The sequence below is a fragment of the Eublepharis macularius genome, chromosome 10, assembly GCF_028583425.1.
Source record: "Eublepharis macularius isolate TG4126 chromosome 10, MPM_Emac_v1.0, whole genome shotgun sequence".
NCBI lineage: Eukaryota > Metazoa > Chordata > Lepidosauria > Squamata > Eublepharidae > Eublepharis > Eublepharis macularius.
This window is the reverse complement of record NC_072799.1, coordinates 55,006,880-55,034,409: the sequence shown is the minus strand read 5'-3', so window position 1 is coordinate 55,034,409 and position 27,530 is coordinate 55,006,880. Positions and strand designations below refer to the sequence as shown.

Below are 27,530 nucleotides of genomic sequence, written 5' to 3'. Positions count from 1 at the left end.
TTCTCTGAACTGTTATATTGATCTGATCTATTTACTGTATTGATCTACTGTACGATTTTATGTCCTGCTCACTTAGTTGTGCTTTGTAAAGTAGCCACATGTCATGCCATTCTTGGCTTGCCTGAAAACGAAAGTACTAATGCTGATTTCACAGAGAAAGTAACCAGCCTGTTATCTCTGAAAATATCCAGCGCTGGCCTAGCAGCTGGAACCCAAAATGTAACCGTTTCCCAGGGGAGAAAGACTTTGCTTTCTTTGTGATCTTCTGCCATTTCTATCCAGACTAAGCTATTGTGTTCTCACACAACTTCTTAGGTTTTTGCACCTAAATGCAAACTGCTCCAAGGGAGGGGGGAATATTACTCCCTATATCAATAGTGCCTTTGCTTGTATAATCATTCCTGCCAACTTTCCTACCTATGGATGTACCCATGAACTTAATGGATCTCTAAATAAAATCCTTTCAACCAATGCACTGGAGTGCTTGCTGAGAGAGGTTTGGCTGTCTATCTGCCATGGACTGCCATCCCTAGAACTGACAGGCGATCCTCTAGTTATGTCAGCCCCAGTCTGTTAAGGGCTTTAAATACCAAAACCAACACCTTGAACTGCATCTGAAACTCAACTGAGAGCCATTGCAGCTGGCACAGCACTGGGTGAATATGAGCTTTAAATGGAGTCCCTGTAAGGACCCGTGCCGCTGCATTCTGGACCAGCTGTAACTTCTGGGTCAAGCCCAAAGGCTGCCCAGCATAGAGCAAGTTGTAGTAGTCTAGCCTGGACGTGACCATTGCATGGATCACAATAGTTAGACCCTGGGAGGAGTGATACAATGCCAGTTGCCTGACCTGCCAAAGGTGGAAAAAGGCAGATCGAGCAACGGCCGAGACCTGGGCCTCCATAGAAAGTGTTGGATCCAGGTACATGTCCAAGCTCTTTACTGTGGATGAAGGCCAGAGCTGCACTTCATCAAGGGTTGGGAGCCAGATTCCCAGACCCATCATCCCATGACCCAGATGCAGGATCTCCATGTTCAGGGGATTCAATTTCAGGTGGCTCTGCCTCAACTATACTGCCACAGCATTCATACCTTGGGCCAAGGCATCCAGTGCAATGTCCAGCTGGCCATCCATCAACAGACACAGCTGACTGTTAGCCGCATAATGGTGGCAACACAGCCCAAAACTACACATCTCCTGGGCAAGGGGCGCAAGTGGATGTTAACAACATCAGGGAAAGAATTGCCCCCTGGAGGATGCTGGACACCAAAGGATGACGCGTGGACATCTGTTCACCTAACACCACCCTACGTCCCTTGCATTTCCCATGCAGCTTGAAAGGGAATGTCCACCGAGGATGGGTCCAATGGAAGTGCAGGACACCACAGTGGACAGTACTGATAGTCAGGTGGCAAGTTCAAATTCAAAGTGGCACACTGATGATCCCAACATGCAGAGATGTCCTGAGGGCACTAAGGATAAGTTAAAATTAAATGCTGCTCCTAATCCCTATGATGGTCCATAACTGTAAAGCAATAAGGTGAAATAGGTCAGAACCAATGCCAGTTTTCTTGCTTGAATTCTTGATGTCAGAACCGAAGGGGCTGTGTTCAGGAGTTCAGTGCGAAGGATACGGAAAATTCTTAATCTCAAAACTAGGAGGAAGGAATTGTACCCATAATGAAACCAGTAGGGGTACATGTGGCTGAGACAGCTGGAGAGGTGCCAGAAGAGACTTTTCAATTGCCCCTCCAAGAAGAATCCCAAAAGATGGATGTACCAGGGGGACCTATTTGCTGACAGCATTCCTTGAACTGGAATGATGCCCTAAAGGGTCTCCAATGCCAGCTTTAGTTCCAAGATCCCTACAACATAGATCAAGGTCAGTGGAGCAGAGGCCTGTGAGGCCTGTGAGGCCTGTGCTTTTTCCACTTCATAACAAAAGGTGACTGAGTCTGACAACATGGCATCAAAGAGTTGGGTCTATCTTTTAGGTTGCTCAATGTCAAAGAGCTTAGTATCAAAGGCTTTGGCATTAACATAGCAAAAGCCAATGCTATGGAACATGTCTTGACTGAACAGAAGAATGAAGCAAAAAAAAACAATGACAAAGTTGTTGAAGAGAAAACAAGTCCTTAGAGAAGGTATGTCTCAAGAGAGGTTCCCTAATGTTCCTACTCTGCAGCTAATAAAATAGTACTGAGCAGGGAGGAAGCACGACTCCTCCCTGCTGAGCATGTGCAACCCAATTACACCTTTGAGGGAGAGGATTTTCATGCTTGAAAGCTAGATTTCCTAGTTGAAGCTCTGCAGAGGCACTCAGCTCGTAAGTGTGATACACGGAGACTACAAATAAGTCATCTAAATTTATTGTAAATAATTTATCCACTGAATTAAGGAGTCATTGTTTTTAAAGTAGACATGACAGGAGCTCCATGTGTATTCATGTGTCCTTCCGTTCATGTTCACAGCAAGAGAGGGTGGGAAAAGGTTTTTTTTTATTAAAAAAAAACAGAAAAAATGCACATTGCTTAGAAAGCTTCATTAGCAGAAGCAGAAAATCTGCTTCTAAATGAAGGTTTCCTCTTCCTTCATCAACTTATCTACTTACCCAGGAAAATTTTAATCTCTTCTTCCCCAAAGCCCAAGACAGCGTACATGACTCTACCTTCCTGTTTGATCGTCACAGCCTTGTGAGGTATGGGATGTTGAGAAAAGAGTCTGATCCAAGGTCCCCTAAAAAAGCTACCATCCAGGTGCCAGAACAGACCCAATCAGCTTTAGAGGTGGAAAAACAGTGTTTCACTTACTGTAACTGTTGTTCATCTAGGTCTTCCGTGCAGGCATACATGGGACTGCGCACGCGCACGCCTGCCGATTCCAGAGATTTCCAAAGCTCAAAAATGTAAGGGGGCGCTCTTGCCTCTCAGCGCGCATGCGCAACCGTCTTCCTGCTGAAAATGGCCCCTTAAGAGGCGGAGTGCCCCCACATACCCTCAGTCCTCTTTCACCGCCCTACAGCAAGGTAAGTACCAAGAGAGTTAGCGGGGAAGGAGGGAGGGCATGTGTGCCTGCACGGAAGACCTAGATGAACAACAGTCACTGTTTTTCATCTACGGTCCTCCTGTGCAGTCCCACATGGGAAGATTACAAAGCTTAATACGTGGGTGGAGGTGTCGCAGGATTGTTACAGAAATATCGACTGCAGAACTGCTGTGCCCACCGCTGTCTCCTTTCTGTCTAGGATATCCAGCGCGTCGTGCTTTACAAAGGTCTCAGCCGAGGCCCACATAGCCGCTCTGCAGATGTTGTGAAGAGGGACACCTTTCAGAAGAGCCGCTGACAATGTTTGGGACCTGGTAGAGTGGGCATGCACCTCCAAAGGACAAGGTAGGTTAGCAGCATTATAACACGTCAATATTGTCTGTACTACCCATTCGGATATAGTCTGAGAAGTTGCTTTCCTACCCTTCTTATGTCCCACAAAACACAAAAACAAGTTGGAATCTATTCTTTTTTTAAAAAAATAGATTTTATTGGATGAGGTGATATAAAGTAGTTGGTTAATACATACAACGTATCCAAATTAAACCTTTCTAAATATATAACCCCACCCCTCCCCTCCCCCTTTTCTCTACTGACTTCCAACAACACTCGAACCCCCCGTTTATTCATAGAGGTTATTATTTCACTATAATACAATTATGTTACCCATGGTAGAGATCTTATATATATTCCGTTTATTAAAATCTTACTTAATAAAATTTAAAATCCCTCCAAAGACCACAATTGTCCTTTAACATCACATTTCTTTTCCAAATATTTCTTAAACTTCTTCCAGTCTTCCAGAAAAATTCCTGGATCTTGCTCTTTCAGATTTCTAGTTAATTTGTCCGTTTCGGCCATGTACAACAGCTTCCTTGTCTATTCTTCAATATTTGGTACTTCTTTTTTCCAATATTGAGCATATAAAATTCTTGCTGCTACTATCATATAATACAACAATATCTTATCATTTCTATTAACATCTTCTAAATGTAAAGATAAGAATATTTCTGGATTTTTAGGGACATTGTATTGTAATATCAAAGACATTTCAGCACATATTCTAGACCAGAAGTCTCTAGCCTTTTGGCAAGCCCACCACATATGAAATAGAGAACCTTCATGCTCCTTACATTTCCAACATTTATTCGATAACTGTTCGTTAGCTATGGCTAATTTTTTCGGTGTTAAGTACCATCTATACAGCATTTTATAACCGTTCTCTTTAATACTGGTACAAGTTGATATTTTTAAGGTATTTTTCCATAGTTGTTCCCATGCTTCCATCGCTATTTCCTTATTACAATTTATGGCCCACTTTACCATTTGCACCTTGACTGTTTCATCTTCTGTAAACCACTTCAATAACAACTTACACATTTTAGATATTGCTTTACTATTATCCCCCAATAATAGTTCCTCTAGTTCTGAATTTTTAATTCTAAAACCATTCTTTCTATGTTCTGAATCAAATAAATCTTTGTCTATATTGTAACCAACCATTTTTAAATGGCAACTCATCGTTTCTCTTAAGTTTCAACCCATCATTTTCTAATACTGTTAATTCTTTGAGGGTAAGCCATTCCTTTCCCTGATATTCCATGTTTGGGTTGATTACTTCAGCTGGAACAATCCAAAGTGGTTTCTTTAACTCTATAAATTTCTTATACTTGAGCCAGGTTGACAGTAGATTTCTTCTCAGGTAGTGGTGCTGAAACATTGCATCCATATTATGCTTCCCGTACCACATATATGCGTGCCATCCAAATAGTTTATTATGTCCTTCCAATGTTAATAACTTATGATTGGTTAAAGACACCCATTCTTTTAGCCACACCAAACATATTGCTTCATGGTAAAGTCTTAGATCAGGTAACTGCATTCCTCCTCTTTCCTTAGCATCACAAAGAACTTTCACCTTGACTCTTGGTTTCTTTCCTGCCCAGACAAATTCTGATACCTTCCTCTGCCATTTTTCAAATTGTTTCTTATCTTTCACAATTGGAATTGTTTGCATTAAAAACATCACTCTGGGCAGTACATTCATTTTAATTGTGGCAATTCGACCTAACCACGACAAATTTAATTTATTCCATTTTATCATGTCTCTTTCAATTTGAGTCCAGAGCTTTTCATAGTTATTCTTAAACAAGTCTATATTCTTAGCTGTCAGCTCTATCCCCAAATATTTAGTTCTGTGTACCACTTCGCAGGTTAATTCACTTAATTCTTGTTGTTTCTTCTTAGTCATATTTTTAGTTATTATTTTTGACTTCTTTTTGTTTATGTAGAAACCTGCCAAATCTCCAAACTCCTTTATTTTGTCCAGCAGTCTTGGCAAGGTTTGTAGAGGGTCTTCCACTATAAACATCACATCGTCTGCAAATACTCTCAATTTGTAGGAGGATCCTTTTATTTTTATTCCTTTTATACTATCATCTTCTCTAATCCTCCTCAATAATACTTCTAAGACCATCACAAACAAAAGCGGCGATAGTGGACATCCTTGTCTGGTACTTTCCTTATTTCCAACTTCTCTGTCAGGTCGTCATTAACACATATTGTTGCTCTTTGTAAGTTATAAATTGTTTTCACTGCTTGTATAAATTCATTACCTAGATCCATCTTCTTCATAGTTGCGAACATAAAATCCCAGTCCAAACTATCAAAGGCCTTCTCTGCATCCACAAAGAAAAGGCCAACTTCCTTATCAGGTCACTTATCGTAATATTCAATAGCATTTATCACTACTTTCAAATTGTCTTTTAACTGCCTATTTGGTAAAAAACCAGCCTGATCTTCATCTATAAAATCCATTAACCATATTTTGAGCCTATCTGCCAGTATTCTTGCCATTATTTTGTAGTAATTGTTTATAAGCAATATGGGTCTATAATTTTTCAACTCTGTCAAATCTTGGTTTTCTTTTGGGATCAGTACAATACTAGCTTCATTCCATGTATCTGGGAGACCCTTTCCTTGAAGCATATCGTTCATTACATTTTTAAAAATCAGTACTAGGTCCTCCTTCATTACTTTATAAAATTTAGCTGTGATCCCATCAGGTCCTGGTGCTTTCCCAATCTTAGCCGCTTCAATTGCCTGTATGACTTCTTCTTCTGTTATTGGAGCATTCAGTCTCTGTTTCATCTCTTCTGGTACCTTTGGTAAGTGGGCATTCCTTAAATACCCATCTATCTCTTGTACATTCACAGATTTCTTTTGAAATAATTTAGCATAGTATTTAAAGAATGCACGCTTAATTAGCTGATGATCTTTCAATTCTTTACCTTCCTCCATTATTGTATTAATAATTTTCATTTCCTTCCTTTTTTCAGTTGCCAGGCTAAATACTTTCCTGGTTTATTTGCTCCTTCAAATGACTTCTGCTTTAATGTCTTTAACTTCCATTCTAGCTCTTTATTACTAATGGCTGTTATTTGATCCTGCAATATTTTAATTTCTTGTATGAGTGACTTTTTTCCTGGTCTTTTCTTCAATTGTTCTATTTTATATATTTTTTCTTGAATTTCTTGCCATTTCTCCTGCTTTCTTTTCTTATCCTTACTGTTAAGTAAGGTTAAATTTCCTCTCATTACAGCCTTATAGGTATCCTATACCATCTGTGTTGAGACTTCATTGTTGTTATTTGTTACAAAAAATTGCTTAGTTTCTTCTTTCAAATACTTCAAATTTTCCTGATTTTGTAATAAATCCTCATTTATTCAACGTCTAAATTTTCTTCGACCCATTGTCCATTTCCATAACATTGGATTGTGGTCTGCGCCCACCTTCGGTAAAATTTCCACTTTTTTTGTCAAAAGAGTCAAATCTTTTGTTGCCCAAATCATATCAATACGTGAAAATGATAAGTGCCTTGCGTAGTAGTATGTAAATTCAGTACTTTTCGGATTTTCTTTTCTCCATACGTCTTCCAAATGTTCTTGTTGAACTAATTAAAAAAAAGTTTTTGGTAGCTTCCCTGATTTTTTAATGGTTGTTTTTGATTTCTTGTCTAATTGCAAGTCCACCACACCATTGAAATCTCCAACCAATATCATCTGATCAAATATATCCTGATCTAATTTATTCAATAAGTCTTTAAAAATTGGTCTTTTGCTCCATTTGGCACATAGAGAGCTATTACCAATATTTTTTTCGCATTTATATTTATTTCCACGGCCACATATCTTCCATCTTGATCCTGAAAAATTAATTTTGATTCTACAGCCTCCTTTACATAAATCACTACTCCTTTCTTCTTTTGTTTAGACGCTGATATATATTCTTTCCCCAATTGTTTGTTTCTTAAATATTTTATATCTTTATCTTTAATATGTGTGTCTTGTAGACATACTATATTACAATCTTGCTTCTTTAGCCAATGAAAAATTGTCTTTCTCTTTTGAGGTGAGTTTAGTCCATTCACATTCCAAGATATTAATTTGTACTCCATATTTTACATTTTTAATAGTCCAGGAAAGTCCTCTGCATTTTCCTGTAAATTTTTTTCCATTTGCTCCTTTGTTTTGATGATAATTCTCAAGGCTTTGTAGTAAAAGCTTAGACCTTCTGAAATTTCCCATCTATATCTGATGTCTTTATCTCTTAGTTTCTGGGTCAGTTCCCTATATTTTTTCCACTCTTGCAGAATCCGTTTTGGGACTTCTTTCATGATCTTAATTCTACTCCCCTCCTTTATTAAAGGTTTTTCAAAATGCCTCTTAAGTATCTCTTCCTGCATTCTCTTTGTCACTAATTGCACAATAATATCTCTTGGTAGCTTTCTCTGTTGTGCAAAAGCCGAATTGATTCTGTACGCCAAATCCATATTTGCTGTTATTTCATCCTTCTCTTTCCCTAAAAATTCTGCCAATATCTCTCTGTCATCTGTTCTTGTGTGGTTTGAGTCTCAGATTCCTGAATGCCACGAAATCTTAACTGCTTTTCCGTCGCCTTACACTCCATCATTGCCACTCTTGTCTGAATCACTTGGTTTCCATGTTTCATTTCTGCTTTTATGTCATTTGTCTTTTGTTCCACCTGCTCCACTTTTTTAGTTGTCACTTGCAAATCTTCCTTTACCCTCTATCTTTTTTGCCAGTGCAGCCACATCAGCTTGAATAACATTTCTCATCTCTTTAAAATCCTTTGCCAACATTTCTTGCATCTTCTGTAACAACTCTTTGTGATTCTCTGCCATTTTTTCCCCCAGTCCTTCAATCGCAGCATCCACTGAAATTTGCCATTCCTTATCTGCTCCTTTTTCCCCGGCCATTGTGGGGCTCGGTTTCGAGCCTCCCCATGTGTCTTCTCTTTTCCTCACATCAGTGTTGAATCGTTTAAACCTTGCCTTTTCTTAAAATTTCTTAAAGAAAAGGGGGGGAAGCCTTTTTAAAATCCAAGATGTCGGGCATCTTTTCTCTATGGTAGCATTGCAATGTCTCTATGATTTCTGGTTTAACTTCCTACCTTACTTAAGATGGCGCACTTCCTGTTCCTGTTACCTTCGTTGCCTCCCAGTGGTATACTTATTTTGCTTCCTTTTTCCGTCAATCCTCTTCCCTTTCGCTTTGCTGTCCTTGCTAGGAATCCAGTTGTCTGCTCTGCTGTTAACTTCCCGTCTCGCGATGTTTCTCCAGTCCCCCCTCCGCTTTCTCACGCCGGTTATCTCAGTTCTAACTGCAGTAAGTATAAACAATATTTCTTTTCAAATTTTTAGTCCTTATTTACTTCCCCAGCGTCTTCAATTTTACTCTGCTTCTATTACTAAATGTCTCTTCTTTTATATTCTGTCCATTACTTTGTTTTCCCTTGGTCTTTTTACTGCCGTTCCATTTTTAAAAGTCCAATAACGATCTTTACCTTTGCCAATTCTGTGGGTTGTCTGTGTTGTTTCCTTTGCTTATTCTTTGGTAAAAGCTGTTACTGAAGCTTGGTTCTGACGATCTTATGCCAATTTAATGACTCCTGAGGCACTGCAGAGATAGAAGGTCACCCTTCTCCGAAAGGACCTCAAGGTGGTGGTGGGAGTCCTTGATTCAGAACCCCCTCCCTCACTGAGATCACACACTCTCGGGGGTGCGTAGCATTCGAGCCCAACTTCTCCCTGAAGTTGGGGTGGAAACGGGCGTTGGAGCACCTCGCTTTCCAAGAAAAACAGTGTCTCGGACAGCCCAAGTCTTAGGCTGCTTCAGACCACCATGAATCCAAACCGGAAGTCCCAAGTTGGAATCTATTCTAAAGGGTTTCACTCTGTCCAAATAAAAGAGAATCACTCTACAGACATCCAAAGAGTACAGGGATTTTTCTGCTTCCGAGGTATGCGTACGAAAGAAAACTGGCAAAGTTAATTCTTGCGAAAGGTGAAAACTAGATACCACCTTTGGTAAAAATTCAACTTTAGTTCTAAGAACTACTTTTTCATTATGAATCTTCAAGTAAGGGGGGGTTCACAGGATAACGCTGCTAATTCCCCCACCCTCCTAGCTGAAGTGATTGCTACCAAAAAGGCAACCTTCATGGACAAAAAACGTAAGGGGCATGAAACCAGGGGCTCAAAAGGTCTGGACATCAGCCGAGTTAAAACCAAGGGCAATGACCAGTGTGGAACAATAGCCCTCACAGGGGGAAACAGGTTATTCAACCCTCTCAAAAACAACTTAGCTGCACAATGAGAGAAAACCGACTTCCGGTCTACAGGAGGGTGAAAAGCGGAAATAGCCACTAGGTATACTTTCACAGAACTGTTAGCCAACCCCTTCTGCTTGATTTCCCATAGAAAGGCAAGAATCTCAGGTGGTGAGGAAAGGATCTGATCCACTCTGCCAACACCAAACAGTAAATTTTTCCCACTTAAGTGCATAAGACTGCCTGGTGGACAGTCGTCTAGCATTTTGTAACACATGAGTCACTGAAGTGGAGAAGGAAAATCCTGTCTGATCAGCCAAGCTGTCTGTCTGAGTTTCTCGATGTTGTGGTGGAGGACCCCCCCTCCAGGACAAGAGGTCCGGAACCATCAGAAGATTGCGTGACTGAATCTGAAGTTGCAGGAGGGTGTACAACTATGGTTGATGCAGCCAGAACGGGGCTATCAAAATGACAGATGTCCTGTCCCTCTGGATTTTGCTGAGGACTCTGGCCAGAAGTAGGAATGGAGGAAATGCATAAAACAGGTGACCCGACCACCTGAGTTGAAATGCATCCCCACGAGATTTTAGGCCTATACCTCCTCTGGAACAGTAGTCCTGGGTCTTGCAATTCTCTTCTGAAGTGAAGAGATCTATATCTGGGAACCCCCACTCGGAGAAGACAGGGAGAAGGTACTTGTCCTGAAGGGACCATTCGTGATTGTCCCTGTGGAGTCTGCTCAGATGGTTTGCCATGGAATTCTCCACCCTAGGGATATGCACAGCCTGAAGCCACATCGAATGTTCTATGGCCCACATCCAAAGTTTTATTGCCTCGGTGCAGAGACACCGATGCTGTGCCACCCTGTTTGTTTATATAGAACATCACTGTCATATTGTCCATTAGGATCTGGACGGATTTATTCCGCACAGCATCTGAAAAGGAGATCAGTGCATATAAAACTGCCCTTAACTCAAGTAGGTTAATATGTTCATTGCGTTCTGAATCAGACCAAACGCCATGGACATACGACCCCTCACAATGAGCCCTCCAGCCTAATAGTGACGCATCCGTAGTGTTGGAGAGGTGAGGCTGCTTGTAACTGAACTCTACTCCTCTGAACAGGTTAGAGTCATCCAACCACCATTCTAAGGAGTTCACCACTCCCCTAGGAACTGATAGTCATCTACACTGAGAATCCCGTTCAGGGGAAAAAACAGAGTTGAACCACATTTGTAAAGGCCTCATAAACAGTCTAGCCAGCAGTATAACCGCTGTAGTAGAAGCCATACACCCCAATAAACTCTGAAGGAATCTAACGGATTGGAACCGGCATCTCTGCAATTTGCCAATGAGAGTCTTAATCCTAGAAGCTCTCTCCTCGGGCAAGAAGCCCGCATTTCTGGCACCATCAAGAACGATTCCAATAAACTGGAGGGATTTAACAGGAGTCAGCTTCAATTTCTTTTGATTAACAAAGAGCCCTAACCTGAGACAAAGTGCAAGGGTGAGGGAAACCTGTCTATTGACATCCTCTGGTGAAGCACCCACCAGTAACCAATCGTCCAGGTATGGGAAGATACAACATCCCTGGAGTCTCAAGTGTGCTACTACTACTGCCATACATTTTGTAAAAACCCTTGGGGCAGTAGCCAATCCAAAAGGTAAAACCCTGTATTGAAATACACATCCGTCATACGTAAAACGGAGAAATTTTTTATGCTCTGAAAAAATCGAAATATGAAAGTAAGCATCCTTCAGGTCAAGGACTGGAAATCAGGAATGTGAAGGTAATAGAGTCAAGACCACTTGCAAAGTGACCATTTTGAATTTACGAACCCTAATTAGTTTGTTCAGGTTCCTGAGATCTAGAATGGGTCTTAGACCCCCATCTTTTTTCTCAACCATAAATAAGTTAGAGTAAAACCCCAACCAAGAGGATGTTTTCGGGACTTCCTCAATAGCCCCTTTGTTCAACAGTGCAGAAAGTTCTGACAACACCTCAGTTTGAGGAGGTTCAGAAGTAACGACAGGGAGACATAAGCAGGGTAACTCCAGAAACTCAACTTTATAACCCAACTGAACTATAGACATAACCCAAACGTCAGAGGAAATAGAATGCCATTCGTCCCAGTATACGCTCAACCTGACTCCGAAGAACGGATCAGGGCCCTGTAATTGTCAAAATTGTTTGTGCATCTGGGACTGGTCCTTAGCCTGTTGTTGTTGAGAGCTAGGCCAACCTCTTTGATTTTGCCTATACCTGGAGAACGAAGGCTGCGGACTTTGGTAATTCCTACGAGGTTGGTAGGAATACCCTTGGTACAGCTGGTACTGTTGTTGTCAGCTTCACTTGAAAGACATATAATATGGCCACGAGGACTGTTGTGGAGCTTGATGGAGTACCCCATATGAGCAAGCAGTCAGATGATCCGTCCTTTTCTTTCGAAGGTATTCGTCTGTCTTTTCAGAGAACAGTATAGTTCCTTCAAAGGGGAGATCCTCTACCCTGTTTCTAGTGTCAGGCAGGAGTGCAGTCATTCTCAACCATGCGTAGTGGCGTAGAACCACCGCACAGAGCAACGATCTAGCAGAAGTGTCTGCCATACTCCTACTGGTGTTGATCTGATGGCAGGAAAGGCAGGTCACCTCTTCTTGTATTATCCTGAGGAAGATTTTCTGATCATCAGAGAGCTTAGGGATGAAAGTCACCACCTTCTTCCATAGCAAAAGCTGATATGCGGCCATCATTGCTGCATAATTCTCTACTTTTATACCAAATGCAGCCGAGGTATAAAATTTTCTTCCCATAGTGTCGATTTTCCTGCTATCTTTATCGGCAGGAGCTGACATTGACCCCTGTTTGGGTCTTGCCTGCATTTCCTCCGTCACTAACGAAGATGGAGGGGGATGAGCAGAGAGGAATGGATGGGCATCATCTTTTAAATGGTAGATATTATCTACCTTCCTGTTGGTAGCCAGCGCAGACACAGGTTTCAAATTCAACCCCTTCCAGAGGTCAACAAAGCCATCAATCAAGGGGAAGGCTACAGTAGGCGTGGAGCCCGAGTAAATATGTTGTAATATTTTGTCCGTAAACTTGGATTTCGTGGATGTCACCTCTATCTCCAGTGCCTTGGCCATGCGCTGGAGGAGTTCGTTATATGCCCTAAAATCGTTGGTGGGCGATGTATCTTCCGAAGGCCCAATTTCTCTATCCGGAGAGTCGGATAGGGGGGAGTCACTATAACATGTATGGCTTCTCGGGAACTTGACCTCAGATGGATGTGGTGTTCGCCACGAATCATCATAGGAATAAGCCTGTATGGAAGGGGACCTAGATTCCCTCCTGTATGGGCGGCTGGAAAAAGATGAGCCCTCTCTATGGTAGTAGGAGATGACTGGGTCATTACTAAGCTGGTCTTCCCTTGACCTGCTCCTGTATGAACGGGGGCTATATCGGTGGCTGGATCGGCCCCGGCGGCTCCCAGATGACATGGGTGAGCGTGATTCATGTGAAGTTGATCGCGGGCATCTCGATGGAGTGGGAGGTTTCTCAATCAATATCACATCTTCCTCTTGACACGTTCCCCAAAGAGAACTCCGAGGTGAGCGATGGTCTCCAGACCCTCCATGTCTCTCCTCTGGTGGTTCGGAACCGACCGCTGGAACTGAAGGGGAAGTGGAGATGAGACTTCCTAGCACAGCTCTATCGTGCTTCAATGAGTGTTTATGTTTTTTTCGTTTCTTCTCCAGGTCAGGTCCCCCTGACTTCGACGTCGAAGGTGGTTCCGAGGGTCTCGGATCCGAAGAGGGAGCCTCTTGAGAAGACGTTATGGTAGCTCTCGGAACCAAAGGAGTTCGACTCCGTGGAATCGTCAGATCTGGAGTTCCCTGAGGAGAGGCTGCTACACCCATCGACGTCGAGGGTGGTCAATTTCGAGAAATCTTCGGAACCGATGGCCTCCGATCGGAGATCGCTGGTTCCAACAAGCTCCTTGCCGAGGTGACGATCGACTCGGTGGGTCTCGGTTCTGACTGACTCGGCGAAGGGCGGGAATGCGGAGTCCTCGAGCTCATCGATCCCGGGCCGGGTTGGGAAGCGGAACTGGACAAGGTAGATGGAGGTGCTGTAGCCAGTAGGTCTGTAGCCACCATCGCACGCTTCCATAGAGAGGTCTGTAAACGACCCGCCCGTTCAGCCCTGGCCTTAGATGTAAAGGCACGGCAGTGCTTGCACGCCTGAGTGTTATGGGTTTCCCCTAGGCAGTACAAGCAATTCGAGTGGACATCTGACCTTGTCATTTTTTGATCGCAGGTCTCACATCTTTTGAAAAGAGCTGTTTGCGACATCACAACGGCAGAAGAGCTGGAAACCTCAACTACCGGCGGCGAAAGAGAAACTGAGGGTATGTGGGGGGCACTCCGCCTCTTAAGGGGCCATTTTCGGCAGGAAGACAGCTGCACATGCGCACTGAGAGGCGAGAGTGCCCCCTGGTGTTTTTGAGCTTTGGAAATCTCCGGAATCGGCAGGCCTGCACGTGTGCAGTCCCATGTGGGACTGCACAGGAAGACCATAGATGAACTACACTTTATACCTTCATATTGTTCTCTGGGCTACCCTCTTAGTTACATTTTTCAAAAGACTCTTCAGTTTTGGAAGCACACAGCAGACATAACAATGAACAATAAACAATGTTTATTCTTTTATATGTATGTATAAAATGAACATTATCCATTCTAGTTAACCTTATCCATCTGTTAGATGCAGCCATGAGGTGAAGAAGAAATCTGTTCCTCAGAAGATTTTTGCATCACATGCCTGCTTCAAAATGAAAAAAGTTACTTACGGATTGGCTGTCCAGTCTGCTATGTCACCACTTTCTGGTATAAGATTATTCTTTTCTATCTCTGGAGAGCTGCTAGGGATAACAGCTGTAGGAGACTGCGAAGACAGTGAATCCATGCTACCAGTGGGAGTACACTCTTTGGGAGGGCTCAGACTGTCACCTGAAAAATAAGAAAGAAATATGTTTGCACGAAGGAGTAGTACTAGACTAAAACATATCAACTTATATATTATCAATATGGCAATTCGTCAATGTATCTAATTCTCAACCTGGCCCCGTCTGTGAAAACTCTGGAGATCTGAGCCATGAACAGACAAGACTGACCTTTCTACAAACCTAAGAAAAGCCTCGGGTTTGCAGAGAAATGTTAATAATAATTAATAATAATACATGGGGAGTTAATCTCCCAAAATAAAAGAAGTAGTGCCTGTAGTTGTAAGAAACAGATGCCCTCTGCTAAACAATCATAACAGTATTGCTAAAATTCAAGTCTTGGCTTCTGTCAGTAAAAGGTAGGGGGAGGGAAACAGGCCCTTTTCAAGGCAGAAGATGGGGGTGGCAGATAAAAGACCATTTGGTTGGTGGGTGGGAAAGAGAAGGAAGCAGGGAAAGTTAAGGATATGGGGGACACCAGGCCGACGGAAATAGGAAACAGTGTGGGGAGGGGGGATACAGAGAAAAGTAAGTTTCCCCCTGCAAGTCCTTGAGGGCTCCCTACTGCACAACTGGGCCCAGCCCAGTCTTCAGCACCGCATAATTGGGCCTGGGCTACAGTTTAAGGTGCCACAAGATTTCTATTTATTTTTGGTACAACAGAATGATTCACAATATGTCATTCCCATCACAAAGGTTTAACACAGCTCCATACTAAAAGTTGATTTTGTGGTCCATGAACCTACTATTCATTAAAATGGGAATAGAATCATGGAGCAACATTTTACGTATACAAATATCATTGGCATGAACACAGTTGTGTAGTCATCTGGCACAGATTCTTGATAAACTTGGAGATGAGGAGCAAAAGTTGGGTCCACCTTATAGACCAACTAGATTTCTAGGGTAGAACTTTAAAGAATCAAAACTCCTTTCATTGTCACTCTAAAATTTAGATGCATATTTAATATCCAAACCGTCACATAGATATCAGATATGCAAATATTAAATGGATTCAGGTAGGTAGCCATACTGGTCTGCAGTAGAACAGCAGGATGCCACTGGACTCAAATCCTAACATTAAATGGGAGGCAGATGGCACAGATACATATATATCACATATCTGAGATACAACTAGGGAGTCATAATTTTTGTTCAGCACCTTCTTCCCTAGGGGTTACTCAAATTCCTTCTTGTTAATTTTTAAAAAAATTCCTCAGCAATTGTATTGATGATTAAAATAAAAACAAAGCTACACAGATGCAGTGGTTAAAAATGTGGTGTGAACTTTTGTTCCTAGTACCTGATAATTCCAGGGCATGAATTAGGTTGCAGTAAGTTAGAGGAAGGCAATCCTAGTTTCTAAACTGAATCGTTCCTGTAAGCCTCATCACATTCACTGGTACACCAGAGCTATTTAGCTTCCTTCTGTGTGCATCTGATGCCTTGAGGAGCTGATTTTAAGATACTGCAATTCATATTTGCATGACATGACAGAAGCTTTTGTAGTAAATTAGGTTGTCTGTGATACTCCTACATCTAATTTAGAGGCATACATGTCACAATGAGAAACATATTCTGAAAGATGAGACATTAAGTAATCTTTATGAACTAATTTAGAACCATTTCACTTGTTACTTTTTCAACACAGAGATTTTCAAATATGAATTTTATTGTGTGACTGGCAGCATGTGTTTGGTTTCAAACAAACAAACAAAAGTTCCGAGTTTAAGCAAGAAGGATCCAAGCAAGGAAGCAGGCTTCCACACTCTCGACCGGTGTACATCTTGATGCACATTCACATCACAACAGCAATACTGGTCTCAGTGAATTGACAAAATGAGCTCAGAATATGCACCTCTATCTGGGCAGTAGTTGTTGTACGTGGCAAGCAGCACACTAGTGGAGCTGGATTGGGTTAGTGATACATATTTCTTTCTTGGGTCTAATGTCACTAAGAATTGCTACTTTCCACAAAAAAATACCTTAACTGAGCCTGCTGATGCGGGGAGGGCGGAATATAAATAGAATAAAATAAATAAGTAAACTTTAATGAAACACAAAACTCAGATTACACCAAATTCTACATTTCATCTAAGACTTCATACACATCTGTCCTGTATCTGAACCAGTGTTTTGAGACCCTGGTTAAAGCACAACAAGCTGCATCCAGACAAGACAGAGGTGATGCCAGCAGGGAAGGCTGACATTTTAGAGGGATACTCACTGTGAAGGGTCCTTCTCCTCTGAGGAAAGGAGGACATCTTGGGTGATTCCCACCGTCCAATCGGGGAGGCAGGAAGTTGACAAACCTTTCTTCCTCTTCCTCTGGTAGGTGGGATCACCCTTGGCTTCCAGTTCAGGTGACTCCCCTCAGCAGTAACTAATCTCTTATAGAGAAAAAACTGAATAACAACTGGATTGAGAGAAAAAACTAAATAGGTAAGTAACACGGAACATGTAAGAATCCAGTAACAGGAACAATAGTAACGTGCAGGTAGAAGAGACACCAAGTTGTCTGGGAAACACTACAGAGAGACAAAGGCACATCCGGAGCGTGTGGAGAGCATGATAATGACGAAGATCATGGGCGGGCAAGATGTCCTCCTTTCCTCAGAGAAGGACCCTTCACGGTGAGTATCCAAGGGGCCGTTCTCCCTCTGAGGCGGAGGACATCTTGGGTACTCCTAAAGCAGTGCCTCATGATTCGGGTGGGTTGTCTCTTCGTCTTCTATGACATGCTGTAACACTCTCCTTCCAAAGGCCGCATCCGCAGAAGCGCTTGTGTGTAGGCGGTAGTGTCTGATGAACGTGGTTAAGGAGAACCATGTGGCCGCCTTGCAGATATCTTCCACGGAAGCATTCTTTCTCAGGGCCGCATTGGTGGCCGTGCTCCTAGTCGAGTGAGCGGTTATCCCGGGAGGAATATCTATCTTCTGTGCAACATAGGCCTCTCTAATACAGGACTTGATACTGTATGCAATCAAAGATGGCGACGTGCGGTGACCCCTCCTGGGATTTGACATATTAATGAACAGGGAATCCGTTTGTCGGAATTCCTGTGTCCTGATTAGGTACGCTTTGAGAGATCTTCTCACGTCCAGATTGTGCCATTCTTTTTCCCTGGGTGTCTGGGATTAGGACAGAAAGATGGTAAATTAATCTCCTGAGAGCGATGAAAGGTCGAGTACACCTTGGGTAGAAAGGTCGGGTCAGTCCTCAGGACCACCTTATCTTTGTGAAAGATACACAGGTCCGGGCGTGAAGACAGGGCGCTCAACTCTGAAATTCTGCGTGCCGAAGTTATAGCCACAAGGAAAATAGTCTTAAGCTTCAGCCATCTGAGAACTATGCTCCTAACTGGCTCGAATGGCGGTTTGGTCAGGGCCGAAAAGACCACGTTAAGTCTCCACGTGGGAAAGTGGTGAGTCGTGGGCGGTTTTAGTAAGATGGCCCCTCTGAGAAACCTCCGAATTAATGGCTGAGATGCGAGGGACGCGCCCTTGTCATCTGTCCATACCGACCCTATGGCCGCTATCTGCCTCTTTAGCATTGCTGGGCTCAACCCCTTGTCAAGGCCCTCCTGTAAGAAGCTCGGTACTGAATGAGTCAATGGTTCTAGTGGGGACACCTTCTTACGTCTACACCATCTGTGAAAGGCTTTACAGGCGCAATTATATATGCGGATGGTGGACGTCTCACGGGACGCTAACAGGGTGTCTATGACTTCTGATGAAAGGCCTGCGCGTTGGAAGAGGTTCCACTCAACTTCCACCCGGTCAGCGCCCACCATTCTGGGCAAGGGTGCCAAATCGGGCCCTGCTGCAATAGATCCGGCTGAAGTGGTAGATGAAGTGGAGGGGCAACTGACAAAAGCTGAAGAATAGAGAACCACGGCTTCCTCGGCCACCACGGAGCGATCACGATGACTGTTGCTCCGTACTCCCAGATTCTCCTGAGGAGCTTCGGGATCACTGGCAGAGGGGGAAAGGTGAGTATAGTAGAGCTCTGGGCCAAGGAGCTGTGAGCGCGTCCGTGTTCTCTGCTAGTGGATGGAAATACCTGGAGTAGAATCTAGGAACTTGGTTGTTCTGATGGGACGCGAAGAGGTCCACTTCCGGCAGTTCGAATTGCTCCGACAGCATCACGAAGACCTCCTTCTTGATGGACCACTCCCCGGGGTGAAGCGTTTCCCTGCTCAACCAATCAGCATGAATGTTCTGAATGCCCCTTATGTGTTCCGCTTGAATCAAGGAAAGATTCAGTTCCGCCTAAGACATAATCTTGATGGCCTCCTTCTGCAGCCGGGAGGACCTGGTCCCCCCCTTCTTGTTTATGTATGTCTTGGTGGCAATGTTGTCCGTCCGTTTCAGTATGTTGCCGTGATTGATCAGATGGCTGAAGTGTTGTAGAGCTAGAAAGACAGCACACATTTCTAGGACATTGACTGGTAGACCTTTTTCCGTTTCTGACCACTCCCCCTGGACCGGGAGGTCTTGTAGAGTCGCTCCCCAGCCTCTCAGGCTGGCGTCTGTGAAGACTTGAGTGAGTTGCGGAGAGAGAAAACTCTTGCCCTGTTGTAGGTTGGAATCGCTCATCCACCAACCCAGACTTTCCTTCACCTTGTGAGGAACCTGAAGTCTGATACTCGCTCTCTGTGCGATCTGCCATTGGAAAGGTCTTAGGAAGGCTTGAAGGGGCTTGGTATGGAATTTGCCCCAGTAAATGGCTTCTGAGTTGGCCACTAACAGTCCCATTAGTTTTGATAGCTCCATCAGTGGGGACGTTGGTTGTCTGATCGTCTGGAGCACAAGCTTCTTGGTCTTGGTCCTCTTGTCCTCCGGTAGGAAGAAGCTGCCCTCCCTGGTGTCTATTATCAGGCCAAGGTGTTCCAGCCTCTGTGAAGGACGCAGAGAGCACTTGTCGCGGTTTATCAGAAACCCATGACTCTCTAAGAAGCGCATGGAGAACGCCGTCTCCCTGTCTGAGTTTGACTTGGAAGCTGATCTTATCAAGATGTCGTCCAAGTACGGATGCACGTGAACGCCCCTCTCCCTCAGTTGGACTATGGATACCACTAGGAGCTTTGTGAATACCCTGGGGGCCGTGGCCAGGCCAAAGGGAAGTGCTCGGAATTGAAAGTGGTCTTCCTAAACGCAGAATCTGAGAAACCTTCAGTGAGGCGGAGCGATGGGCATGTGCAAGTACGCTTCGGTTAGGTCTATCGACGTCAGAAACTCTCCTTGTTGGAGGGCCTCCACGATGGACCGAAGTGTTTCCATCCTGAAGCGTCTCAGCTTGATGTGCTTGTTGACATATTTGAGATCGAGGATGGCCCACCAGTCTCCATTCCTCTTGGGGACCGTAAAGAAGATTGAGTACACATCGCGTCCCCTCTCTGCCATAGGAACCGGTTCGATCACCTGTATCTCCCTCAGGTGTTGGATGGCTTGCAAAGTTATATTTCTCTTGAGCTGATTTTTCTTCAGGGGGGAGAGAAGAAATCGCTCCGGTGGAAGGGAGGCGAACTCGATTGAGTAGCCATTGGAAACAATTTCTAAGGTCCATGCGTCCGCCTTGGATTCCACCAAAGCCTGATGAAACAGAAGCAGTCTCCCCCCCACCGGAGCATCGTGATAGTCAGGGCTTCTGTCCTTTGTCCTCTGAATCTTGTCTGCTGCCACGAAAGCCTTGAGGCCTGCTGAAGCTGGAGCGAAAGTTGTTCCGCTTGGTTGGGCCTCTGGGAGGATTCCAGGTACGCTTGTGGTCCTGTTTGTTCCTGGCCAGGGTGTGATGGGAACGAAAAGGCTGGAAGTTGTAAGACCTCTGGGGTGTGTGTTTCAAGGACTTTGGAAGGGCCTTCTTCTTATCTCTAGTTTCCACAAGGATTTTTTCAAGCTGACCTCCGAACAGTTTTCCACCCTGGAACGGGTATGATGCTAGTATGATTTTGGCTTGTAGGTCGGCCGGCCAGGCCCTGAGCCAGAGTAGGCGTCTGGCAGCCGCAGACGATGCCATGGCTCTTGAGGTCAATGATAGGACGTCTAGAGTGGCATCCGATACAAAAGTACAGGCCTTGAGGATCGTGTTGGCTCCTTCCAACAGTCATCTGTTGTCGGGGAGCAGCTGAATCATCCTCCTTATCCAAACCACCGAGGCTCTGGACACCATGGAGGTGATGGCTGAGGCCTTGATGGAAGTTGGCATAGCTTCGTGAGCCCTCTTCAGTACCGCTTCCCCTTTTTTGTCCAGGCCATCCCGGATGTTGCCTTGGCCGTCCTCGGATAGAAGACCTTGGGATTGAAGAGCCGCCACTGGGGCATCGATCACAGAAACCTGTAAGAACTCGTCCACAAATTTAGGCAAGACATACAATTTCCTCAGATAGTTGGGCACCTGCTTGGGTGCCGCCGGCAGTGACCATTCCGCCTTCAGTTGGCATTCAAAGTACTCTGGGAAAGGGAATACCATGGATCTAGCATCGGATCTGGGGGAAAATTCCTTGTTCCCCTTAGGTCTGGACTTCTGGCCTGTAGACTTGGGTTCCTCTGGTTCTTCCTCCCCCTCTGTGGGGTCCCTCAGGTCTAAGGCTGAGAGGGTTTTGGAGAGCAAGTACTGGAAATCCTCCAGTTGAAATAATCTATTGGATGCTCGAGGGATGCTGGAATCTGGCTCCTGCTCCTCCTCAGATAGAAAATCTCCGTCCTCTGAAACATCACTGAGGGAAAGTTCCTCATCCTTCCAGGCAGAGGTCTTTCTGGGGGCCAAGCCTGGAGTCTGCTTACGGGCTGCCTTGGTGGGCCAAGAAATTCCCTGGTGGGCAGAGCCAGGATGGGTGGCCTGCGCTGCAGCGGACAAGGCAGGGGGACCCGATGGCTGCCCTTGGCTGATGGCCCAGAGCTCCTCTCTAAGGGATCTCCTGATGGCTGATAAGATCTGAGGGGGCAGCGCGTCCGGATCATCACTTACTTGGAGTCCCGGAGCTGCATCACTGAAGATCTGGGAGCTGGAACTTGAGTTTTGCCCAAACTCTCCCGCCGGGAGGTTGGCAAGCACGTAGTTGCGTTTTGGCAGGAAATCGCGGTTTGCCACCTTTTCTGCCGCCGATGGGCCGCACGTCGCTCCGGAGGCTCCCAGCGCACTGCTGCTGTGATCTGCCCTCTCTGGCTTCGAGGAAGACAGACGAGGGCATTTCTTAGCTGGCTGGGTCGCTTTGTTTGATGTCCCTTCACCGGGGGACCGATTGGACCTGCACGGCGCGTCGGTGCCTTCCGGACTTTCCCCCGCCGTAGGTAGAACTGCCCCTGGGGGGCATCCATACTCCCTGTCCAGGAAGGACTCTTCGGAGTCGGATGACTCCCTTGTCGTCATCCTGGTCTTCCTGAGGGAAGGGGACTCCTCTCCAAAAAAAGGAAAGGGTAGAAAAAATATGAGAAGGGTAAAGAGAGAAGAGGTCTTAAGAAGTAAAAGCAATCAGAATGAGGAGAGGTTGAATTCAAGAAAGGTAAGACTAAAATAGTAACAGGATAGCAGAGCTAGCCTAAACCCTACTGCTCTCCCCTGAGGCAGGAAAAGAACTGGAAGCCAAGGGTGATCCCACCTACCAGAGGAAGAGGAAGAAAGGTTTGTCAACTTCCTGCCTCCCCGATTGGACGGTGGAAATCACCCAAGAAGTCCTCCGCCTCAGAGGGAGAATGGATCTACTTGTAGTGAATGGAGTAGAGCTGGCATCCACAGAGGAGCTTAAAGAGCTTTGGTGTACTCTTCAGCTGTGCTATTTGGTTGGTGAAAGAGCAAGATTTGCCTTCTATCAGCTGCATCTGGTTTGCCAGCTTTCTCTTTTTCTAGACTCACCTAACCTGGCCACACTGATCCACACTTTTGTAAACTTGTGGTTAGATTACTGCAATGTGCTCTATGATGGGCTCCTCTTGAAAACTGGAGAATAGCTATGACCTTTGAAGCCCTTCATGGTCAAGAACCCAGATATATAAAGGATATGTTTCTTATCACCTACCCCCATGAGCCAGCCAGTCTTCAGACTGCTACCTTCTGGTTGTTCCCTCATTAATGGTGGCCTGCCTGGCATCAACAAGGGCCCATATTTTTTCTTTCTGTGACTGTTCCCACTGTTTCAAACGGGCTCCCCAAGGAAATGAGAGCTGTCCTTGGAATCGCTTAGGAGGCACAACAAAGCTATTTTTATTTACTAGAGCTTTTAATAAAGTGTAGGTTGCAGGCATTTTATTAGATTTATTGGGCAGGAGGTATTGTTGGATGTTTTAATTATATATTGCAAGTCACTATGAGCCATGACAAAGTTTTAATAAAATAAATATAACAGAAATGCAGCCTGAATTTCAAATACAAATTTGTGAAAAACACTAACTAAAATATAAATTTCACAAATATTTTCCATGCTTAGTAGTATAAGGGTTACAGCTGAAGATTTTGAGCGTGCAGATTTATAATACTATAATTAAATATCATATATGTGAATGGAAATTACAAAAGCATTCACTGAAACAATTCAACAAACAACCTTTTAAAAATCCAACAGTATGCAATTTGGGCCCCTTTATTAAGTCAAATTACAATGTCAAGAACAAATCCCATGTCAAAAAGTCAGCAGAAGACAACATGAATTAGTCTGTGAAGCAAGAAAGACAAATTGGGTTGCAATGTCAATACAAGTCAAAGCAAATTAATTTACAGTGTGAAGCACAACAGTTATAACTGCAGCAAGTATCAAAAAGAAAGCATCTTTCTCCACCAACCAAAATATTCCACATGAGGCTTTTTCTTCTGTTGTGTCTGCCTACCAGTAAATTCAATTTGCCATGTTCACACTAGCTGTGATTCTGGATTGATTCAGAACCACAACTGGAGAGGACTGCCATCAAATACAGAAAAATTGTTGAAATATTTCCCACTGCCACCTTTCTCCAGAGACACTCCCAGAAAGCAGCTAAATGGAGAAAAATCAGTGATACTGTGCCAGTAAGAAGGTGTATGTGTATTAATTCAGCCCATCCACAGAGCTCTGTACAATCCTATCCGTGCAGAGTTACTCCAGTCTAAGAATTTAGCAACTTGAGTGACAGTAAACTTCCATTCAATAACTCAAAGCACTTCTGGTTGGTGAAGAATATCCCACTGCTGCTGTCGTAGCATGAATTCTGCAAAGGAGATAAAGGCCCTGATGGTGTGACACAGAAGTAATCCTCAATACAAGGGGCAATGGCACAACACATTCAGCTGCTACCTGGCCTTTGGGGCAGGAGGGGCTCCAAGCCACAATGATGTCCAGATTCCTGGAAGCCTTGTAAAATCTGTTTGTTGCGACCCTAAGAAACACTCTTATATGGACATCAAGGTTAGAACAGATTCAAGGCACCTCTCACCAAGATGCCATGTTAAAAAGGTACAGTTCTGAAACGAATTAAGGACTCGCATCATCTGAAGCACACATTCAGAAATGGCTTCTATTTAACAACTACAGACCACAGAACTTTTTCAATTATTGCAGCAGCATATCTATAGCTTTGTCAAAGGAGTTTAAGGAATCAAGTGTTATTATTTCAAAATCAACCTTTAATTTTCAAATGTATTGCTTAAATATAGGCTTCCCCAAGCTATACAAAAAATGAAGTAGGGAGCTAGCTTATTATATTTTTAAAAAATGAGACTGAAATAATACTGCAAAACACTATCCATTTTAATATTAAAAGTTTCAAATTCCAAGTGGACAACAGATGTTCAGTTCCTTCACCAAGGCAAATGATTACATATTTTTGTTTTAAGGAGAAAAAACACCTAATTTAATGAATTCTAACATATGGATAGCAAACATTTATTTATTATATTTGCTTCCTACCCTTTTCTCCATGGAATTTAGAGAAGCATAATAACTCTGTGAGGCAGATTAGGCTTTAAGAATATCACCCACAGCTTTATAGCGCAACAGGGTTTTAAGACCAGAGGTCTCGCATTCAAATCCAATATTTCACATTAGAAAATGATTTTTCACCCATTGATGTAGCAACTGGGGGAGATGACTTTGAAATTACCCAGGAAAACTTTCTAAAAAGCTCTTTGGTAAAAGAAAATGTTTCTAGTGCATCTAGATTTCAATTAATCTCCATCTTGCCTTGATGTTTTCACATCCCCTATTAAGTGTTAAAGGTTTTTTGTTTGTTTTGCTAACAAATGCACACAACAGCACTCACCTAAAACCTCCCTTACAATCCTATAGGCACCAGGCCAAAACATTTCTTTTTACACAGGCTTTTAACTGAGGGGTTCTATCTTTTTGGCTGTTTTTATTGTCTGCTACTACTACTGGTCTGAAGTGCTTTACAGATATCATTTCAAGTTGCTGCATGTTATCTCATGCTGCTTTTTGTCTTGTTTCAATATTTCTTACAGTACTTTTAAAAATGATTTTATTATATTGTTCCTACTCTGTGATCTTCTAGGTCTCTAGAGAAGTAATATATACATTTTCTAAAAAACAACAACTGTTATTCCCCAAATGGTTTTAGCTGAGCTCTTTTAGTGACTCAAAAAAACGTTTGGGATATTCACCATCACTTCAGTGATTCCGTTTTCTCTCTTCTATCCACGTGTAGCTCTTCTACAACAGTAGAAGTTACTCAATGGTTTGTAGAGAGCAACATTGACAATTTCCTTCAACTAAAAAAGTGACATTGACTTCCACCCCCAGGAGTTCTGCTTCTCAAGGAGGTTCGCAGCTTATCCATTCCCTCAATGGCAGCTGTTTCAAGTTGGGAACCAACTACCAACCAAAAGCCCCACTTTCCTGAACCATGGGACAGGTGGCCCATTGGGAAGCGGTGGTCAGAAGAACCATGGGTGGGATGTCAGGAACATTCTGTTCCTGAGCCACTGAATATCACTGCTCTACACACGCTTGCTTGATTCTCGTTCTCTCATATGCATACATCTATATTCTCTAGCCAATTACTCAGCTGCCGCACCTTCCCATTGCTGCTTGCTCATGTTTACCTTCCAGCATGACAGGAGAAGAGGATAGGGCTGGGATGCAAAAACCGCTCCCTGTAAAGCAGCACATTCTGCATGTGTCTTTGCAGCTGCTGCTGGCAGCTGACATCTGGCATCTGCTTAGGTGTTACCACTCCCTTGTCTCTTCTGAAACCTCCACCTTTTTCACTTTAAGGCAAGCTGTTTGCTAGTTTTGGAACATCTGTGCTAAAATAGGAAGGAGCTGTATTAACATCTCCAGGCTGCCCTCATGTTGGCTACAAGAATACTGAGCCACACCTAATGTCTTCAAAGTAAAAATAAATAAATAAATAAATAAAGCTACAGATGTACAGCATCCTCCTGCATAAACATTTCATCAAGGTAGCTAAAAATAAAAAGACCAAGAAATCACAATCTCAAACAACTGTGGAAAACAGTTCACAGCAGTTAGAGATAGTATGTCAGAATGCTAATTTAGACCTCATAATTAAAATGCCAAGATATGATACAGCCAAGGGTTACCGTATAAAAGGAAATCAAATGCAAACAGAGTAAGAAGAGGGATTCCACTTAGTCTGAGCTAAAGTGAGAAAAGGAGGCATTATCAATTAGCAGACTGAACTATTAAGATTATTCATATGAAGGAAAGGATAACACAGCCTGTGTCTTAAGAAAAAATGTAGAAACACATTTATATTGAGACTGCGTGGCCTGGAGCCAGCTGGCTCCTCTGCCACTACGCCGCCGCCTGAGCCTGCGGGGTGGTGGGGAAGGCCGGAGCCGCCTCCTCCGGCCCTTCCTGCCCCTCAAATGGCCACGGCAGCGGAGCTGGCCTGGAGCTGGCAGAGGAGCTGGCCTGGAGCCACCGCAAGGTAGGTGGCAGGGGAGGTGGGGGGGAGCATGCTGGCCCCGCTTCAGGGAATACCGAAGCATTCCAAATCGGGTTGCTTCGGGTAACTTTACCCGAAGTAAAACCCGAAGTGCACAGCCCTACTAGCCACTTATCTTATTGCCCCGCTTCACCACTGCTGCTCACTTATGCTTGCCTCCCAGAATTACAGAAGAGGATAGGGATGCGATGCAAAACCCACTCCCTATAGGAAGTGGTATTGCCACTCATGCAATAGTGTGATAGGGCCTAATAATGTCAGTCATATTATTAGGAACGAACTCAGTCAACAATGCCTTTCTGCAGTCTACAGTCTTTATGTAAAAGCATAAATTGAGACATATTTGACATAAATATGGCAATGTTCAAATCATATGGGTAAGCAATTTGTCAGGCTCTGCCTTAGGGAGTCACAGTCTGGAAGAGGCTCACCCTCCAGGGTTCTCCTTCTTCCTTGGGTGTGCTCCCATGGAAGCCTCAGAACAGTGTGTGTGTGTTTGGGGGGGGGGGTTGTCACACTCTTGTTCCCTCTCTCTCCTGCTTCAACCTGGCTCCTGCTGTAGAGTGGGGCCCAGACTGGCCTTCTCCTCCTTGGCCTCCTGCAGGAGCTTCCTTTAAAAAGTCCCCCTAGGTGGGACATCCCTCTCCCCAGGCTTCACCCCCTTGCTGAGCAGGAGGCTCCCTCCTCCTAGTTGGCTGACACCAGCGGAGGACCTTTTCCCTGTCCCTGAAGCCCTTACTGGCCCCATTGTTGGCTCACAGACACTGGCCTAGTATCAAGAGGGAAACATCTAAAGGTTTAAAGAAAAAGATATATAGCTGCATAATGTTCTTTTTTTAAAAAAAAAAAAGATATATAGCTGCATAACATCAGTGTAATGACGATACTCAATTCCAAAGTTTCAGCAACCTCACTGCACTATCTTACATAAAAGCATGAAAAGCACGGATGGTAAC

The 27,530-nt window shown here is 43.9% G+C and overlaps 1 protein-coding gene across 2 annotated transcripts in view; it reads right to left on the bottom strand.

The window, feature by feature from the left end:
* Positions 1-27,530, bottom strand: part of ARHGAP10 (Rho GTPase activating protein 10) — a 204,992-nt gene that overhangs the window by 58,451 nt on the left and 119,011 nt on the right. For both annotated transcript variants that reach the window (XR_008597748.1, XM_054990139.1), the window contains exon 20: positions 14,525-14,684. Coding sequence is in view for 1 of the 2 variants with exons in the window: in XM_054990139.1 (XP_054846114.1) it covers positions 14,525-14,684 (160 nt within the window). In the remaining variant the exon portion in view is untranslated. The remainder of the gene's footprint in view (positions 1-14,524; positions 14,685-27,530) is intronic.